At 36.2% G+C, this 22,122-nt stretch overlaps 1 protein-coding gene across 2 annotated transcripts; it reads left to right on the top strand.

Annotated features, from left to right (window-relative positions):
- Positions 1–132: 132 nt before the first annotated feature.
- Positions 133–22,121, top strand: LOC139966217 (major facilitator superfamily domain-containing protein 6-like). Of its 2 annotated transcripts, none has more exons than XM_071969025.1 (5): positions 133–274; positions 1,623–3,004; positions 6,919–7,042; positions 15,951–16,112; positions 18,540–22,121. In XM_071969025.1, exons 2-5 carry the CDS (start codon positions 1,706–1,708, stop codon positions 18,818–18,820), a joined length of 1,866 nt encoding a protein of 621 aa, XP_071825126.1. In that variant the 5' UTR covers positions 133–274; positions 1,623–1,705; the 3' UTR covers positions 18,821–22,121. The 2 variants fall into 2 exon arrangements, with proteins under 2 accessions (XP_071825126.1, XP_071825125.1); XM_071969024.1 differs by lacking the exon at positions 133–274 and adding an exon at positions 281–626.
- The last annotated feature ends 1 nt before the right edge of the window (position 22,122 follows it).

The raw sequence follows: 22,122 nt of genomic DNA, 5'->3' as shown, positions 1-22,122 counted from the left end.
TTAATCACTCATATATGGCTATGGCAATATAAGTAGACTATACGATTAAGTATGTACTGTCTATACAATAGCGTAGTAAAGAATCTTTTGAGTTTGTTTCGTCTACGCCAGGTGCATTCTGGGATATCGCTACAGTGTATACAATATACAGTATACACAATCACTACGGACTATTGACTACCGTGCGTGAAAGCCTGTTGAAGTGTATATACCACCGAAGTCTAATGAAGCTTTAATTTCGGAAACACGCTCTTACATCTCCTGCCAGTATTCGGTAAGTTATCTATTCCTATTAATTTCTCGATTGCGGGTTTCGTGTACAATATTTACACTCGGGAAGAGATTGCAGCTGTTAAATTTGTTCGTTCGTTCCGGTGTATTTTCATCGAAGAATATACTCGACTTGCATAGGAAAGATATTCAGTTCGGGTTTTCAAGTGAATTCTCCCGTGATTGACGAGATTGCCGAAGTGAGAGGTGAAAAGCTCTGCTTTGATTCAAAATAGTTTGGTTGAAACGCGTTAGTCATCACGGTGACTGCCCGTATATGTAGTAAGAGGCATTGCTATCTGGTGATTACATCAAAAGGCCCTTTATAAATATTATCAGAGGAAGAAGCATATGGGGTAAGTTGTTGAAGTGTCTGTTTAAATTTACATTAGAAGTCATCATCGTTATTCGATGACTGAAGACATATTATTCATTTACTCTATTTTTACGCACATTGAGTTTCCATATTGCCCTGTAACAATGTTGCATCACACGGTGATAAATGTTATTAAACTTTGAAATAACAAAAATATAGTTAACTTTTAGCAGGAATTTTAGAAATAGTTATTCAACGTTTGGAAAACGACGACATAATGTATTTGAAACATCGTAAATGCATGTAGTTTCTCTTCTTTGACGGTAGTCAAATTTATTCTGTTTGGTCTAATAGCAAGAGGTAAATTGTTATAAAGAAAGATTTCATGGCGTGCGATACTATAGTACTCACGTCATACCTATACTTAAGTACATTATAATTAACTGGGTGACAGTACAACAACACTAATTTCCCTTTGTGTACTAACTGCACAGTGATATGTCATTACTATAGAGTTCTGGGGAAGTTTATCATCCAGGGACAGATTAGAACAATTCGTATTGTTTTTTTTTTTTAAATAAACTGCTTTAAAGGATGTGTAATACACTCATCGATACAGTTCGTCAAGTTGACGTAATTGCGTACTTAACCTTTATGGGTTCAGAGCTGATTTGTTTTTACATTTTTAGCTTTGAATGACAAGTAAGTCTTTACATTAATCTAAGATTAACCAAATACACAAGTTTGATGCACTTTCAACATGAATGGTTAATTGCTCTCTACTTACAAATTATTTTCAACACTCTTCTTGTTGAATTATGGAAAAGCCTTAAAATCTCTATCAATATAAGTTTGGCATGTAAATTTGATTCCCTCGGGAAAGAGCTTGGGTAAGGCTGATTCGTTAGGTATCTTAATCAACCTTCTAAATATTCCTTAAAACGGATAAAACCACTTACAGACACCATTCAAAATATTCAATCAGTCATGTGAAGGATGGACTTACTATGCAACTACGTGTCATTGATTTCCACAGCCTACCGTTTGACGACATACCGTGAATCTAACACAGTTGACTTGCAAGTTACTGCCCTATCCTGTCCTATCCATCTCATCGAGATGCACTTTCCGGAGGACGAAACTCTTGTCGTGGACACCGATGACATTCCCGAGAGAGGGTTGGACAGTGACGATGAAAACAAACGAGCAAGATTCAAGTGTTGGCCAGTATTTGGCCGAGTCAACCCTGATCTACTTGTCTGTAAGGCGTTTTATTTCCTTTTCTACGGAGCCTACGGTAGTCTTTTCCCGTTGTTGGCCGTTTACTTCAAACAACTCGGTCTAAGCCCATTTGAAATAGGTATCCTCATCGGAATTCGACCTTTCGTAGAGTTTTGTGCGGCCCCGGTGTGGGGTGGTTTAGCCGACACTTACAAAAAAGCCAAATTTATATTACTTCTCTCCCTGTTCTCTTGGCTCGTATTTACCGAGGCCATGGCATTCGTCCAACCAGAGAAACCTACCTGCATTGAATATGATAGAATGTATAATGATGCCTTGCTACAACCTCTTCCATTACAACCTCCTCAACAGTTAGAGGATGACGTCGGCCAACAGACAGATTTTAATCGACCTGCCGATCAGTTAGACATCCAAAAAGAAGATAGCGGTGATGATGACGATGATAAAAGACCATCCCATTATAACATGAAATACACGCGAAAAACATTTCTGACTTTACTCTTCCTCGTTATCGTTGGAGAATTTTTTTGTTCTCCGACCCACACTTTGACTGACTCTGCAACTCTCAGCTACCTCGGCAGGGAGAAAATGAAGTACTACGGCAGGCAGAGGATGTTCGGGTCCTTAGGGTGGGGTATATCTATGCTAGCAATGGGTGTTCTGTTGGATCGCACTTCCGTGACTCGGCAAGGATGCGAAACTGAAGGGGAGGTCGTCACTAGGAATTATTTCATATGTTTCGGCAGTTTCGCAGTCTTGATTACAGCAGCCTTTGTGGTAGCTACTCAGATCCGTTTCCGTTACCATGGTACGGACGATTCTACGACAGAACTTAGCGAGTTGAAACAGCCTAAATTACCAGGAGTGGACGATACCACCAAACTGGCTGATTCGGACTACGGGGCACTTCACCAAACGTCACCCGAAGATAATACCAGTCCTTCTCCTACCGATGGAACCCCGCCAGACAGCATGAAGGATGTCCTGCGCATGTACGGAAGTATTCGTTACGGATCGGTCTTGTTCGTAGCCTGGTTTGCTGGTTTTGGTATGGGACTGTTGTTTGCCTTTCTGTATTGGCATTTGGAAGAACTGGGAAGTCCAGCGCTACTATTTGGTCTAGCTGCCGTTGTAAACCATTCGTCTGAGGTGTTTACGTACTTCTTCAGTCACACGGTAAGTTTATATCTGCATCTCTTCTCTTCTTCTGTACAGTTTCAATCGATTACTCCACTTTCCACCACAAAAAGGTTTGCATGTTACATGACACAGGTATTGTGTCTCTCACCTTTCATTTGTTGGTTCCTCTCCTTAAATTATTGGAGTCTCTCCAACCAAGAATTCCTGGCTAAGGGCCTGAAGCCATGTTTTACAGGTTTTAGCTCTAAGTTTTTAGTAAGGTTTTAAGATTTTAAGTAACGTTTTAGCTTTAAGTGGTCCATTATTATTTCAAAATGTTGTTTCCAAATATTTGAATGGGCGTTCATGTAAGTTTAGTTCCACCTTCATATTAATCTGTGCAATACGTCACAGGCTAGGAACGCTATAGTTGTCTGAATCGAGGAACGCTTAATTACATTACTCGCAATGATGACATTGAGCAAACAAAAGGCTGTTATTCAGTTATTTCGGAAGTATTTCTGATAAGTGATGATGTTATTCATCATGCGCACCTCTACCACATGATTTAGTAAATGGCGTATGTTTTTTCTCTTTAAAGGAATCATAGCTTGTCGTCCATACCTATCGCTTATAATATGTTTTCACCTCAGCTTTCTGCCTACCTGCAATCGATAACAATGCTTCTCTTTGAGTAACATAACATTTTACTGCATATCGGCTACCTATAGCAATATTTATCTTTCACGAACTTCAACCTTTCCTGCATACCTGCTATCGCTGTTAAAATTCTTCTCCGATGATAATCTCAACTTTCCTACATAATTGTTAGCTATAACAATGCTTTTCCTTTCAGGGACCTTAACGTTCTGCATATCATGTTATCTATAGCAATGCTTCTCTTTAAAGGAACTTCAACTTTCCCTGCATACCTGTTTTCTTTAGCAATGCTTCTCTTTATGAAAACCTTAATTTCTGCGTACCTGGCAATTTTATAACTATGCCTGGGGATATAAAACTCTGCAGAAAAGATAATGAATGCAATCGTGTCGAGTTATCTAACACGAATTACTTTCAATTCTTCACACAAACCACACTATTGTCTCCAACAGCTATAATTATATGCCTGATAGGAGGCTCCATTACTAATGTCAAATTATTTACATATCAATGGGATGAGACGCGTGTGATCTTGAGTTCATTGTCAGATCAACCATTCGTTGTAATCAATTAACTTGAACAATGCCGGCTAACATCTCAAGGACATATTTTACTTGAAAATATCTTTGTCAATATTTTCTAGTTGAGCTGCAAAATGGACGACTCTTGTTGTTGTTTTTTTTTAGGGGGGGGGGGATTCTTCTAAATTACGTACTAACATACCAGGTAGAGGGAGGGGGGGGGAGGTAGTGGAATCGATATGTACATAAATGTGATTACAGAATGGCAACCATTCTAATGTACCGTTCTACTTGCTTCTTGGAATAATACGTCTTGCTACTATGGCAATATAATAATATATAAAAGAGAAAATTTTTTAAAAAACGGGTTTATAGAACGGGTATAATGACATTTAAGTATAGAGTATTACTTTGAGACAGTTTTTGTTTTGTTTTTGCTATGCGTTTTTCAAGCCTTTTACCAAACCTATACAACGAGGTATTTTTATATATATTATGTTTGATATTGGCCATAGAAACCCTCCTAGCCGTTTTTATTAATCAAGTCAATTTAATTTCACACAACACTTCCTCGCACTTTATATCAATATCAATATATATATATATATATATATATATATATATATATATATATATATATATATATATATATATATATGTATATATATATATATATATATATATGTATATATATATATATATATATATATATATATATATATATATATATATATATATATACAATTTCTTGTTTCGACTCATTTATAGCGCGGTGTCCTTGTGTCTTTTGGGAATGCTACTACTATATAGCTTTACCGTATCATACGAATACTCGTGAAACAATCTGGTAACGCACAATATAACTAAACAGGTAACACGATGCCGTATGCAACCGAGGTATGACGTCATACAACGTGACGATCGCCAACCTCCATAGCGGCTTTATACATATAACAAACAATTTACATACCGAACACTCCATAGCTATATTGTTAATAATTAACTCCAGGAAGCCGCCTGTCGTATCATGACACAACGATGTAAACAATATATCATTGCATGTTATACGTACAGTGTATTTTTGGTTTGTTTTTTGCCCAAAATATGTTGTCTTTGGTAGATGAGTCTCACATAATGGACAGATAAAGATACAGCTGCCGACTATCATTAGTAATGAAAAATGCCTCAAAAACGTCAAATATTAACAAGCATACAAAATCAAATTGTATAATTATAAATTTAACGTATCATTTTCATTGAACTTGTAGTCTGCAGGATAGGTGTTTGGTTGTCATTAGAATGAACTAAGAATTCTGTGCACATCAGTTAGGGTTTAAGTATGTGTCATGTTTATTTGCGTTTTCCTTTTTGTGCATCGGGTTGATAAGATAATGTTGTATGAAAACAGTAGAAATAATCCTATATTTAGCTATTTATTAACCTCTTGATACAATACAACATATTTTGTGTGCCAAAAATGTATGGTTTCCTTGTTCGATATGCCGAATGTTATCGATCCTATATATGAGATATTCGTGGAATAAAAGGGGAAAAAGGGTTGTTTTCAATAAAGATACCTTATATTTCGTTAATTACGTTGTAGAAAATTCAGGCACGCTTCTACATTAACGAGTACAGAATTCTTATATAAGGAGTAAAAACTCGTGAAGCTTGTCCCCTTCTCAAGACCGGTTTGATCATCGGGCCAGACGGGTTAGTGCCCCCAGTGACCAAACATTTGAAGACAATAAAAAGCTTTAGAATTTTTTTCAACGAAGATCTTGAAATACCTCAATATTCCGTTCTCTCTTTATATTACTCTCCAAACTACATGACAAAAAAAAGGGCGATATGAGATCTTTACAATGCACCGCATTGCGCATGCACAGAATATGCGTATATTAACTGCGCTCCTAACTCCTGCGTTGGTTGCCTCACGCCCAGTTGGGACCTCAAAATTTATGGCAGTCCAAGGTCACCAAACCTCTGACCCTGCTCCTACTAGTATTTGGACATAATACTTCAATGTACTGCAAGAAGTTTAACAAGTACATCTTGTCATGGCTTTGTTAATTGTCTCGAAGCTGCTAAAAGAGGATTTAGGTATGTTTTAGGTATGATCAAGAGTTTTAGGTATCAAGGGTTTTATCATCAAGGGTTTTAGGTATGATCAAGAGGAACTTCAGTCTTCTGAAAGAGGATATAGTAGTTAGGTTTTATAAGCAGTTGGTTAGGCCTCATCTGGAGTATGCTGTGCAGGCTTGGAACCCATATTCTGCTAAGGATAAGGAAGTACTTGAAAAGGTCCAGAGGAGGGCTACTAGGATGATTAGTTCCATAAAGAGTGTTCCTTATTATAGGGGGTTACAACTGCTGAATCTCACCAAACTGGAGCTTAGGAGGTTACGTGGTGACTTGATTCAGGTTTCAAGATTGTGTATGGTTTTGACAATGTATCATTCACTGACTTTTTCATGTTTGCTAATAGTAGTTGTACCAGAGGTCATTGTCTTAAAATCCAAAAGTCACAAAGTAGGATTAATATTCGGCATAACTATTTTTATAATAGGGTTGTGCATGAATGGAACGGTTTGCCTGAGAAAGTTGTACTTGCAAGTAGTTAAATGGGTTTAAGAATGCTTTGGACAAGCACTTTAAGCATTGTAATCGGGTCTGAGTGTTTGTGTCTTCAGTTTTTTTTCTCCTATAGGGTCCTTGATGGGGACTTGAGTGTCCCTCCTGGTCCTTTTTTTCTACTAAACTTTTTATTCATATATTTTTTATTTACAGATTTTAAGTTCTATTGGCCATATACCTGCATTGTGCATCGGACTTTCCTGTTACGCGTTGCGTTGTCTCGCTATCTCTGTTTTATACAACCCATGGTGGGTTCTCGCCATTGAGACATTACAAGGTAAGTACATATATATATATCCATTTGGAAATTTCCAAAACATTTTCGGGTAACAATTTTATCCGATCTTTTTCTATCACGCCTTCCCTCGCCCCACCCCCTCTCTCCTCTGTATTCGGGCCTCACCCCACCCCCATGATTCTTCCTAACTTTAAACGAATAGCAGGGCAAAGTTCAAGATAAATGAGGACCTACCAAACATGACTAAATGGAATCATTTTTGGTATATAATGTAACACCTATTTAAATGACAAAAATATCATTTCAATATCTTGTTCCTAACTAGAGATATGTTTAATTGAATGATAATCTATATTCTGACTGGCTAAGCCTATCCGTACTTCAGTAAAATGGATCACAGCTGGTGGTATGTAGTGTCGTCATATTACATGGTCAATGAACGCATTGCTTTCTCATTATATTCTAGATCATGAAAGAATATAAACGTACTTGCAGCTCAATTTCCATGATGAATCTGATGTTGCCAGATAGAGATTTATTTAAAAAATCATTAAATAGAAAAAATTCTTTGCCATAAAAAATTATATGCGAATTTGGATTCGACTCCAAGATGGCGAAAATATCCATCACATTTATGAAGCAACTAAATTCAGCCAGCAGGGTATCCCTTTAATCGTAACCCTTTAACAAACCTCCCATGATGCAACTTCCCTGATCATAGCAACGCATACAGTGGATTATATTTTACCGACGAGATAAGAACAAGCTCAAATTTGATTACTGTATTCCTCGCTTATCTTCAATATCTCAAACAGCGACCTAAGTTTTTTATTCTCCCCTTCAGTCTCGTTTGATATCAATCTTCTATGCCATAACTATTCATGTTGTTAGGAGGCCGTAGAAGGGCATTTATTGGAAAACGTGCAGAGGAATAGGTTTTACTAAATTAAAATTTACCGTGTCTGTATACTCAAGCAAAGAAAATTATCAGTTGGCAACACATGATGGCCATTTTGGAGAGTTTAAGTTTAATGGAATGTCGAAATTAAGGAGTAAATGCGATTACCTCTTACCTTGAGAGCCATTCTTTTCCGACATAACTACTTTTTGTTGGGGGAAGTAACACGAAATTGTTTAACGAAAAGGACAGTTTCTTGGGCTGATCCAGGATTTGTAAGAGCGTGAAGGGGGCGTGGCCTGTGGTTTTTGAAGCGCATGTAGAGGGTTGAGAGTCCTCCTCCTCCTCCTCCTCCTCCTCCACCTCCTCCTCCTCCTCCTCCAACAAATTAGATTTAATTTGAGACGTGAAATTATCCATTCTGAGGCATATTTATAGTATATATTCCGAAAGGCTTGGCTAATAACAACTTTTATTTTTTAGTGGGGTTGAAACGGTAGGGAGGTTGTACACCCCCACATCCCCACCTGGTTCAGCGCCTCAACATGAAAGAGAACAATGTAAACAATAAAAGCTCAAGTTTGGTTCAACTACGGTCGCGATAACTTTCCATTCATTCACAGTCACACTGTCATCGTTATTCAATCAAAGTCACATTCCCATTGTTATTGCTGCTAAGTCACGGACACAGTCACATTTTTATTCAACGTCACATTCCCATTGTATGCCGAGCTAAGCCACGGACACAGTCACATTTCCATCGTTATTCAATCAAAGTCACATTCTCATTGTAATTGCTGCTAAGTCACGGACACAGTCACATTTCCATTGTTATTCAATCAAAGTCACATTCCCATTGTGATTGCAGCTAAGTCACGGTTACAGTCACATTTCGATTGTTATTCAATCAAAGTCACATTCCCTAAGTCACGGACACAGTCACATTTCGATTGTTATTCAATCAAAGTCACATTCTCATTGTTATTGCTGCCAAGTCACGGACACAGTCACATTATTATTCAAAGGTACATTCCCATAGCTATCGAGGTAAGACACAGTCTCAGTCGTAGCTATATTTTCATTGTTATATCTGCTAAGTAATTCAGTTTGCCCTGCAGTCACGGTCACAGACGCAGTCACAGACACAGTCACAGCCTCGGTGACAACCAGAGTCGCTGTCACCATCATCGATGTTTAGAGCGATATTTTGATTTCAAACCAATGAAGTAAACGATCAGGGACGAGCAAAATGTTCGTAGTTTTCTCTGGATGGGGATTCCGAAGAACGAACAATATCAATTACTATCTGAAAATAAGAAAATAAAACGGTGTGGAGAAAATCATTGCCTAATATAAAGAGGGGCATCTTCTTCAATTTTCGGGAGCAACATCATGTTGTACACATTACTCTCACATTTTGTCCTTGGCATTGCTTATTTACAAGTTTACTCAAGCGGTGAATTCATACGCTTAAAAATGTCAACTCGGTGAAAGGCTTATTCATATACCAAACTGTACATGACAATGACAAGATACAGGTTTTAAATTTAACGCTAGGATGCTTCAATTTGACAAGAAAAAGTCTTCCTTAACCTCTTATATATTTATTTATTTATTTGTTCTCATTGATATCAATTTTTCATAAGTAAAATTTCAAGCTTAGCGGGAAACAAAATAATAAAACAAAATGACCACTTGAAGACACAGACTTTAATAATTGAATGACAATTTATTTCTCTAAACTGCACGTTTAAAGCTCATGAACAGAAATAAGAATTAAAATGTCTTACGAGCAATCTACCTCCAGGACGTTTGTCTTTATTGAGTAAAACAAATCCTTTATCATTTATTTAAAACAACGCAAACAGTTTCTCATTAACCTTCATTATATTTTATAATATACTACAAATTATTTTTTACCCTCTTTTGTTTTCAAATAATTTAAAGAAGAAATAAGTCAAATTCCACTAAGGCTATATCTATTTCTATATATATTTCTATTTCTATTAGCATATAAATATATATATATATATATATATACATATACACACACACACACACATATATATATATAGATATAGATATATATATAGATATATAAATATATATATACATATACACACACATATATATATATATATATATAGATATATATATCTATATATATATACATATATATGTACATGAATATCATTCAATGAATGAGTGAATGATATATATATATATATATATATATATATATATATATAGGCCTATATATATATATAAATATATATATATATATATATAGATATATATATAGATATATATATATATATATATATATATATATATATATATATATATATATATATATATATATATATATATAGATATATATGTGTGCGTGTGTGTTGTGTATATATACCGTCCCTATAATTTGTTTTATTCCTTGCAGCCGTATCATTCACATACAATTTTAATAAGATGACACTATGAAGCCGGGTAAGCCATAAATAAATAATAAGGTTTCGCTTTAACGGGTTATACATCATTTCGAACCCTGCGGAGTTCACGCTTTACCACGAAACCATTTGGGATTTGTTTTGTCATAATTATGCATAGCTCCTTAAGGTAGGATCGTAAAATTCCTTATTCTGTTTCTAAAGTTTATTATCTCACTCTTTTTCTCATTCCCTCTCCCTGTGTCTCTCGTGTGGGCATGCCAGTTAATTACATTATTTGAAGATAACTGAATTCATTCGATGAAACAGATCGATCGAGAAGAAGACAAAATATGAGTTTATGAAACTGGATTTCACAACATACAGGAGGCTCTTCATGATAACGATACGCCTAAGACTACATTTGCATTCAAGAACATTTAAAGGGGCACGCTTATCTTTTAAAGATTCTTTAAGAGAAACATATTGTTTATACACACTTGCATTAAACTTGCGCCTCTTTTTTTTTTTTTGGGGGGGGGGGGGGGTTAATCATTTTATCTGTTTTAGGTGCCAGCTTCACCGTATTACAATTTTTGACAATTTCTCATATTGACTTTCAAGTATAATGTCAAGCAGATGTTTATATCCAGGGATACGTACATGCTATTTATCTAGCCGAGTGAGATGAAACATGAGTCTCATATTTAACACGAAATAAGGAAGAAAGAAGATATATTTTTCATTTGAATGTCTCACCATTTCACTTTTATTGATTTAAATGTTCTTATCTGGACACGATTTCTGCTTGAAACATAAATACGCAAGCTGTAGTATTGATGTTTTGATGTTCTATGAACAACATAAGATGGGAATCAACCGCATGCCCCATCACCCCCCCCCCCCCTCCTGCCAAGGGAATAATCACTTGATGGAACCGAACTCCCACGGAGTAATATACTTACCCAATACTTAACAGAATAGCTGTGATAAAAAATAAAAAAACATTTTTATTAAGTATACTGTGTATATATAAGCAATTGAATATAAGCTGACTGGGAAATTATTGTTACCATACAAAAGCCAAAATGTGCTAATGAATTTGTTTTTAAATTCTCTGTTTGTTTTAAGTTTGCTTCATTCCATCATATCTAACAGCTTTTGCTTCACTAAATATATAGGCCTTTAAAAATAACCGTCATTTAAACCATAATTTTGACGAATTGAAAAACTGCGATATCCGTACCCCTCCCTTCCCTCAGTCAACAATAACAAAAATATAATTTCTTATCAAATTTTACAATGATGCAGTTTATCAAAATTCCAAAAATAATTCGAAAAGAAACATGCCATATATTTTTTCTTCATTCAACCGGGAAAAAAAATATGCAAATTTAATAACACGGTGGTTTTTACCCCGAAGAATTTCTTTATGCATTTTTGAAGAAAAAAACGGGTATAGGGCAATTTCCAGAGTAGAAACTAACAAATGAATATTTATATGTAAATTCAATATTAACAACATTTAAACATTTACACCCATTATTCTGTCTCCGTTTTTCATTTCCACATATCCTTAGTTTTTTGCTGTATGGTTCTTGACATTTCTCCTGAGTTTTTTTCTCGTTCTCTCCCTGTTTTTGTTGTGTTTTTTTTTTTTTTGCGGCCTTGGGGTATAACCAGTTGCTAAGCGGTCGTCAAATTCTTCAGCTAAGTGCTGTAAAGATGTAATGACGCCAAAATCGATACACATTTCACAGTCGCGTCGACTATATCCGCAAATGGAGCTGCAAGCACTGTTTGAAAACCGCATATACATAATGTGCGGAGGCGTTCAAGTTTGTGAATTGGTGGAACATTATACTTTGCAATCATTCATGTCGTAATAATTTTCCGGAAGTTTTGTGGCATATTAATCCCAATTTAAAATGAAGTTATACACCCCCCCCCTCCCCCCAAATGTATAAGATAACTCATGAGTAATTATTCATGAGCTATCATATACACAAATTAATGGACTATAACAAAATATATTATAATAATATAATTGTAAATAAAGATATTTCCTGCACTCTACATAAACAGAGGGAATGGTGTTCACGATAGAGAGGAAAATATGCGTTTCATTTAGCATAACTTGAAACATGTCTTTAGGGTAAATACTATATTCAAATTAATTCAAGTGTATTGTTACCCTTATTATGATTCAACTTAGGCCTAAAGTTATTTAAAATAGAAAAGAGAAAAATAATACCATAGACACTTTCCATTTAAATTTCAACTGACGTTGTTTTAATGTATCGATGACGTCAGCAGATGAACCTAGCAACAGAGGAAAATGATTTTGAATCAAATGCGTAACGGATACTTCAAATTGTGATGCATTGCTGTAGGAAGAACTTGACTTACCTGTTCTTCTTTTACAGATCAGTAATGAGTATATGTAACCTTGGAAATGGTTGTGCGCATTGCCACTCCACTCTGCGACAAATCTATTTGTAATATTCATAAAATTAACTTTGTTTCCTCCAGTTCATATTTAGAACAAATAATCCATGTCGTTGATTACATGTAGATTTTAAAGCGGTGTAATGTGTTACACATTGTACACTGCAGTCGGATCATTAATATTAATTTGATGTTACCTTGGTCACGGATTGTTAAATCGTGCGCCAAGCTATATTACACCAAACGAATTTATTGGCAATATTAATCAAGCTAGCAGTATTTCATGCAGTTTCACAAGTTGAGAAGCTATTCAATCATAAAGAGTGTTAAAATATGTAATGCAGTTGGATGATTGCAATCTATACGTAGGGGCTAATTATCTATTATAAATATAAAATATACCTGCTATATTTTAATGAGTATATAAGACTGTTTATCATCGTAATAATAATAATCATCATCATCACCACCATCGTCGTCATCATCATCATCGTCGTCGTCGTCGTCGTCGTCGTCGTCGTCATCATCATCATCATCATCATCATCATCATCATCATCATCATCATAGGCTAATAATAATAATAATGTGATAACATGTTGTGGCACATGCTACTAAAGGCTTAACCCCTCCCCTTCCCCTCCACCCACAAATCCCATGATTTCAATTAGGGGCGACAGCATGTTAAAGTAAATGCTGCTGAATCAATTAATAAGTAATTAAAACTTGGAACTGATAGGTTGTGTATAAAGTTTCGAAAACTATACGGTCAAAACAAAACAAAAATATATGGTTTCTATTTGTTATTTTTGTTCAGGGAGACACAATCCCTATAGTTCAGATATATACGTTGACACAGACATTCACTGAGGGACGGGTGTTGGGTGGAGGGGGTGGTATATCATATTTAGATATTTCCCCTTTATTTTGACACCCCCATGATGTCTGGACCTCTAGCTACGTTCAATTACTTTGAAGCGTAATACAAAAGTACCATATAGGCCTATTTAAAATATGAAGGAGAAAAAAATTAGTCCAAACTGGTGTGAACAGACCTCTAACATCAGCAATGAAACAGGGTTGGTGTTAAAGGTCGTTCGTATATTATATTGTACCCATCTTTTATTATGCTTGTATGCTAGAAAGTGATGAAATAATGATGAAATGCTTCTTAAATTTTAAGAATCCTTTTTATTTTCTCCTTTAATTCTGAGCGTTCCCTCTCCTCTCACTGAGAAAATAACTCATATCATTTAGCCCTTCTTGATTTCTGAGCATAATTTATCTCAAGTATCCATACTATAGTGAAAAACACTTCAGACAGTAATTAAAGCTTTTTAAAGCCACGGTGGTCCTAATAAATGGAGCCCGCGTATACAACCATGCATGCCTTCATATCTCGAGGTTTCGTGCATCCGGGTACAAAACACACACCCACGCGCGCATACTCGCGCACACCCTAAATTTCTTGGCCAGCGTCTTATGTTTAATGTCTGTGTCTCCAGGTTTTTTTCTTCTATGCACTTGTCTTGCATTTCTGCGGTTTGGAGAAGAAAACATAAACATCAAATAATAAGTTTAACATGTGATCAATAAATTCAACTATGCAGCGTGGCTTATTGATTCAAAACGAGATAAAAAAATCACCCATGCAAAAGGCTACCAACCTTATCATTTAGAAAGTAACATCAGTAGTCAATTTGTTATTCTCAACAATGCATTTTCATCTCCAAACGTCTGAAATGTACCAATTATAATAATAATGATAATAATAATAATGATAGCAATGTTTATTTCCAAGAAATTCTTCCATGTCTCTTTTGTTTATTATATACTTCCACCCCCTGATGAGCATTACGTTCTAATCTTATGTATAGCCTACATAATGTTGCAAGCTTTCTAAGGGCATTGTTCAATTATAGCCTTACAAGCGAGCTTAGGGTTTACTAGAAGTGAATTTCTTCCTACGAAGCCAGTTATTCATCAAGAAAACGTCTGTAATATTTCACGACTACATGTTAACGTATATTGGTAGATAATTCACAGCCGTATAGATCATCACATCATCCAAACTGCACTCAAAGGTTCGCTTCCTGTAGTCCATTTTCTCAAAGACACGGTTGTCATGGTAACATGTTTGTTCGTTATCAAAATACCATTACCGGGTAAATTTCGCCGATTTCTTCTCCCGTTTGTTCTGAGAGACTTCGGAAACAGACTCGATAGCGTGCTGTCAGGACATTTACTGATGTTTTACCTGCCTCGGGTATGACAGGACTTCTTTTAACGAGCAAGGCAGAAAATCCATTCAAATATCTCTCTTTCGCACCGTAGAGGTAAAATTTGCATACAAGGAGGTTCCGTGTTGGGTGTATTGGACAGAGAAAAACCTAGGCTGTTAACGCGTTACAGACAGTACAAATGCAAATAGACATGCTTGGATCGATATTGTGTAAATAAAATCAACTGGTAAAAGGGACTTGTTGCGGAAACGAAAGATTTATTTAGTTAAGATCCGATATACCGTATAGTGTGTCTGAGAAAACGGAAGTTCGATCATTCATAAAGTACATGAGTGGATTTATGCGAACCCACCTCTTACCAATTAAAGGTATACTCATGTTCCCAAATCGCGATATCGTTAACTTACATTTCAGATACAAGTGGCGTACGCAGAGGGTGACGTGTACAACCCCCCCCCCCCTACTCACCCACCACAACCACTGCCTAAACATTACATAATTATTCAAGAGTATTTTATTGGCACATTGTAACCTTACGGTTCTATCTAATAACAGACCTACTTAATACTCTAAATATCCCAAAAAATGCACCATACATGTGACGTCCATAATTTTGCTTTTTTTTAAGGGAGGACCACCACACCTACATCGGAGTCCCCCCCCCCCCGCTGCCCCTTGCCATATCCCCTACTTTATAAAATCCTTGATTCACCTCTGGCCTAAGCTATAACGGTTCACTCCTCTTTACCTACAGTAGTCGGGAAATTATGAATACCCCCCCCCCATGATCGCATAAACTGGAGCTAATAAGAAGAGGGACGTTGCGATGCACAATCCTTTCACCCTATACTCCCCCCCCCCCTCATCCCCACACACGATATAAAATTATCCACACGCCTTTGTTATTCATTATATCATTATTTCTCCTTTCTTACAGGGCTCACTCATGCTCTGATATGGGCCGCAGCAACCTCCTTCCTGGGCCAGGCTGTACAGCAGAGCCTACGATCTTCAGCTCAAGGCATCTTGCAGGGAACCCACCACGGACTGGGGCGAGGGTGTGGAGCCATCTTGGGCGGAGTCCTTGTAAATTCCTTTGGTAATAGTCTTTAATATTACCATCAGTTTTCTGTTTTGTGTTTGGATTTTTTATCTCTCTTTTCGCATGGAGATTAAAGACGAAAGTTAATATTTGCCATCACGTATTATATATATGTGTGTGAATCGTTCGTGCACTGTTCATACTAGTTTATATCAAAGGTTACCATCATAAATACTCGATTTTCGGCCTATATACGAAAAGATGAACCCAGCCTATGAAAATAAATTTGGCCAGCAACCTTACACGAACCGAGTATATGTGGGTCGTTGAAATGTATTTACTTTGAACACCCTACCGGCCCAACCTGCCTTTTTGCGTAGCCTACCGGTATCAAACTTAGTAATAGTGATATTTTTGTTCTCTACATTTACTCCAACCAATGTTTCTCTTTATGACCATGCTTTAAAAAAAATTAATTGAGAAACACTCGTTCATATCTTTACATGAAATTAAAGTCTAAAGATAATTGTTTTATCTGAAAAGGGCTTGTTCAAATATTTAGCGAATTGAAATCAATTTTATTGGGAATGCCTCTTTAGTATTTAAATATCAAGTCGACAAAGACAATACACTAAACCATCTTCACCCCCTTTTACTTACTATAAAATTGATGACGCATACCGTCCATTGTTTGAATCGCTTTATCTTCTATTTAATTGTTTCATGTAATGTCCCCCTCTGAAAATGTATAACATTTAAGGGGTTATAGATTTAACGAGTTGCCTATACTAATTAGCATACTTATCCTTGATATATAAAGGTCATCAGTATTACCCCCTCCCCCTCCCTAACTCTAAATATGTTGTAAAATAAGTAATCATTCACCCGTAAACTTCAACAAGCAATTTACAGTTACCGTTTGAAGACTTTAGCCTCATGAGCTGAAGCAATTAAATGGTCTAATGGAACAGACCTTAATGTGTTTATAGCAATAATGTGGAATGTCAGAACCTGTATGACTCTTGAAAACCTTTAGCAAATGCAGCTATTTTGCTCAGATTTGAGGCCAGTATTGACTGCTAACTTTACCTGTTGTCTGCATTTACACTGCAGTCACACAATCCATTGACACATGAATAGATTTAATCAATGTAAATGTTAGAAATTATTGTACAATGCTCTCTTCCAACAAAAACTTAAAATAAATTTCAATTATAAAAGTAATATTTTTCGAAGATGAAGCTCGGAAATGGGATGGACGTGTTTTTTCTTCTTCTTCTTTCATTTTCAGAATTGACTTCATTACTGTATTAACAATGAGTGAACATATTTAAAGTTAAAAATAATTCAAGAGTTGTTGTTAATGTACAGAATCATAATTATGTTGTCTAACTTAGCAGTATTTTCACTTTTAATAAATGACACTTTTCCAAACATTTCACTGTGACATACGTATTTCACGTCTTTATTCAACACCTGAGGTCACGATGCGTTACCATAGCAACAGCATTATTCAACGTCGCAATATCGAATTCATATAGGCCTTCGTTTAGTCAAATATTGTAAACAGGGTTTGTATGATGATCTTGCCATTTTCGTTAAGAGTGTTTGTCCCTTTTCGTTTCTTATTGTGTTCATACTCGTGTTTGTTACATGCACATCACTGGATACATTTCATGTCCTGTAACTTCATGTAACCACTCCCCTGTCAACCCCTCCCTACACCGTCCCCCACCTATAGCACTCCCCCTTCTGCATCCCTTGTGCACCTCTTAGAATTGACTGACTTGAACCACTCAATTGAAAGTTACATCGACTACATTGCTGGCGTTCCCTCTCGTCACCTCTGTCCTAATTATGCATGGCCCATGATCGTTCATTAATATACCTAACGTGAGGCAAGGTGGAACCCCCCTCCCCCTCCCGCACACGACCCAAGGGTCGGAATATATTCAACTTATCTTGAATGTATAGCCCACCATTGTAATTAATCGTTACGTAACCGTTACGTTACGTAATTAATCGTTACCAACACTGATACAGACTGACACGTAAATAAGAAACTAACAAAAGCAACAGTCTTATTATTGTTTTGTCATTGTGTTGCGCGTGTGTGTGCGCTACAATATTGGTATTACTGGCCAAGTGAAATATACCTACACAACTGGACGTTGAAACTTACAAGTTTCATATAGTGTCTGTACATTTGCAGTTTCAGAGGCTAGCTTCACGATCAACTTATCATGAACCTGTCACGCGCTCACAAACGCCCTCACTTTGTAGTTACCTACATGACTATACTCTCTGATGTGTTGTCCGCCCCCCCCCCCAAAAAAAAATAAACACCATCAGCAACCGAAAAGTTCTTGCTAATATACTACAAGCACTCCACACGCACTACAATACTGCGTATTTGCAGGCAAAGCAGTTCCTCTAGTTTCTTCTTTGTGTTTACGTTCAATTTCATTTCTGTCCCCCTACTAGGTACCGAGTGGACATTTCGTGTATTCGGTATAGCGTCTGTGGTAGTTCTTGTGTTTCTTATTATCGTCCAATCACCGCTATTACTGGGAGAGGAGGCGGAGATCCTGACAGATTTCGGGAAGACATCTTTTAGACAGTTACAGGAGCAAGCAGAGACACCTACAGATGAAGAATCGGGTACGATTATCCCAGTAGGAGCTGAAGCCGAGAAAAAAGAGGGCGAAATTGAAGGCGAGTCATCGCAAGACTCTGGAATACCTGCGACAGAACCGCAAGAATAACGAAAACAGAAGAGGAGAATATATTTGTGGAGAAAATTACATATTCGACTAAAGATTCAGACGAATTTTGACATTGATATAATATCTATGGGGTTTATCCTCATTTGCATAAAAAAAATCTAATTAAATAGTTGTATTTAAATTTAAAGCTGAATTTACTAAGATACAGAAAAAGTTATATAATAAAATTGTTTATGTATCCATGCATGCATCTTGATCATTAAATAAACAAAAAATATAGTTTACATATTAACCTTCTCTCCGTAGGCTCTTGCCACCCCACCCCCACTCCCCTCCTCCTCCTCCTCCCCTCCTCCTCCCCTCCTCCTCCCCTCCTCCTCCCCTCCTCCTCCCCTCCTCCTCCCCTCCTCCTCCCCTCCTCCTCCCCTCCTCCATTCTACGTTTAGAATACCACACTGACTTTATCCCAATCATTTCCTATCCCAAAATTCTTTCCCTCTCAGAGATTTGTTTTGTAGAAGTAGTAGTAGTAGTAATGTTACTGGTAAGATATTGTTTTTTTTTGTTCCATCAAAGAATTCTAAAATTTCGAAAACAGAGGCACGCCACTAATATCTGATGTTGTTATAGTCGGTTTGTTGTATTAATGTTTCAACAAATGTTGCATAAATCAACATATTCTATGATTTGTCAAAATGAACAACCAAGAAGAACCATGTGATTAGATATAACCACAAGACCTATACACAACACTTCCATAGCATGTGTACCGAGGTCAAGCCCAATTTAGCATATGTTATTCAGGGTGGAACTTGTTGTTGTTTTCAAATGGTTAATTGTTATTTACGTGATGACCGTGTGTAACGACCTCAAGGTCGTATTACTAATTAGAGTTGTAATGAACAGCACCCATACGGCGAGCTTTGAACCAGCTTGTTGAGTTACTTTTGATAAATTTGTTACACTAGGCAGAATATTTTAGTCTTCATATGTGATAGTCCAAGAAAAAAGAAGAAAAAAAAAACTCGAGTACTAATAATGTTGCTACATAGCTATTCTGGTTTTCAAATATCAAAATATTCAAATATCCTTAACCCCGGAATGCTCCTTTAAGACTTAAATGACGATGACTTCGGCTCCTCATTGTAGGCCTAAATATTAATCTTAATTCTTTCTTAATGTTTTTTTTTCAAGTCAATATTACCAACAGAGCATCGTTTTCAACAGCATTTGTTGTAAACGTTGTCATTTGAGGCCATAAAAGATTTTCCTATGGAGTTTTATGTTACCTCTGAGAAACTGACCTTATGTTGTCTGTGTATTAGACTAAATAGTCCAGTCGCTTTATTTGATGAACCTCTCTTGATTAAAGGGTCATTTCTGAAAAGTTAAAAGTGTTAAATAGATATAAAACCTGGTTTGAGAGCAGTTTTTGTCTTTAACTGTCTGCCGCACATCAAAATTAATTTTCCGCCTACAGCCATCCTTTAACACTGTTACTGTTGATAATTTAGGCCTAGTAATAGAATACTATAGCAATCTAGTTTAGCCCGATGTCAGTAGCTTTAAAATAGTCAAGTTTTTAATTTCAAGTAATGAAGTATAAGCCCAAGTCAGATTGAACAATTTTTAATTGATTTAGAGATTAAAGATGTCTTTCATCAGAGTGCGTAGTTGACAAATCATCACACTGATGGTATACATGAAACATAATTCTATTCTATATTTATTACTTTGTTATATATTTCTTTATACTTTTCCGTTCCCATCATTTTACTACAAAACATTTGCAGGGAGCAAAACTCAAGTGAAGAATAAAATAAAATGAGAAGAAAATGTACGGTTATAACGTAATCAGCTTCAGAAAGAAAAATGTTATTGTTAAATTATACATGTGGTCATACAGAGGACTTATTTGTTTGTGACCACGGTTCGATATGACGTTTTAAGTTAGAGTTCCTCTATAAATAATCGTATACAAAATGAATACTTGTTGTTGGTAAATTTGCGTCAAATGAAAGTCACGTGAGGTGTCTGGATAATATCAGAATAGAAGTATCATCACTGCGCTCGTTCAAGTGTGATAACTGTTTCTTGTCAACATTAAGCGTCATTTCTTGCTTAAATATTATAATCGGAGGGTGTAGGAGGGGAGGAGGAGGTTGGACCCAAAGAGCACACTGAAGGTAGGATAAAGTTTATTTAAATATGAAAAGCATATAATTAATGAATTAAAGTGATTAGAATAGAGACAGATTAGAAGGAAATAAAATATGAAAGAAATCATGAATATTAAAATACTTCAAAGGCTTACAACCAAGGATTTCAAACTCCATTTTGAGTTATATAGTGCAGCCCTATAAATAAAGAAATTTCTAAAAGTGTGATTCTGAAATTTGGAGTGATTGCAGGGTTTCGTAAATTGTAGTTTGCCTTATTGCACAGGGAAATCAATTCAGATGTAGAGCAGGGGTTCCCTAACTGGGTTGCATGAACCCCAGGGGGTGCGTGAGTACATCCCAGGGGGTTCGTGAGATGTTTCTGTGAGTCAAAACTAGTTTAATTTTTGTTGAACTAAAATCTGATATATCATATAATTTAGTAATGTACGCGTTTCGTATATGTTGCTATATCGTACCGTGCATGTGATAAATAACTGAAATACGAAACAGACACAGGCCGCATGACTTTGGTGAAGTATGTGTACGCATGACAGTACGTCGTGAAGATAAAGAGCTGATCTGATCTTTTAGTTTCAAAATAAATATTTGTTCATCTCTTGTTTTTTATCCATTACAATATTACACTATGAACTTGATCTTTTACGAAGCACTGTTATGCGTTTTATAGTATAATAATGACACAGATGGTGTCTCGAAAAGTTGGGGTTCGTGGACAACTTTGACATCCACGGGGATTTCGTGGGGGATAAAGTTAGTGAAACCCTGATGTAGAGGATGATCTAACAGGCAAGTATATTTTCGGTAAGTCTAACAAAGTCGCAAATCGAGGATCCGGGAAAGAAGTATAAAATAAAAATAATGAAGAGTATTCCATTTGTTGTATTTTTTTGCAGGTTGAACGAGAAAGAAAGTGGTTTGTAAAGAAACGACAGACTGAGAATTATTATTGTTTTTTGTCCACCATTGGATTAACAAATAGTATTCCAATGCCTTTATGTTTTAAGTCAATAATGAATTGTATGGTTTTGCTTTGTCACGGGTATGAAATGTACTTAATTGATTTGGTTTGAGTTATTTTTGTAACGTGTAAAATACGAGTCTATCCTTTCATTGGGCCTACAGCTGTATGCACCTCGGTGAAATTAAAAATATATATAT

This window comes from Apostichopus japonicus, chromosome 4 (assembly GCF_037975245.1).
Source record: "Apostichopus japonicus isolate 1M-3 chromosome 4, ASM3797524v1, whole genome shotgun sequence".
In the NCBI taxonomy this organism is placed as follows: Eukaryota; Metazoa; Echinodermata; class Holothuroidea; order Aspidochirotida; family Stichopodidae; genus Apostichopus; species Apostichopus japonicus.
The sequence above is the reverse complement of the archived record's forward strand: the minus strand, read 5'-3'. Positions and strand labels throughout refer to the sequence as shown.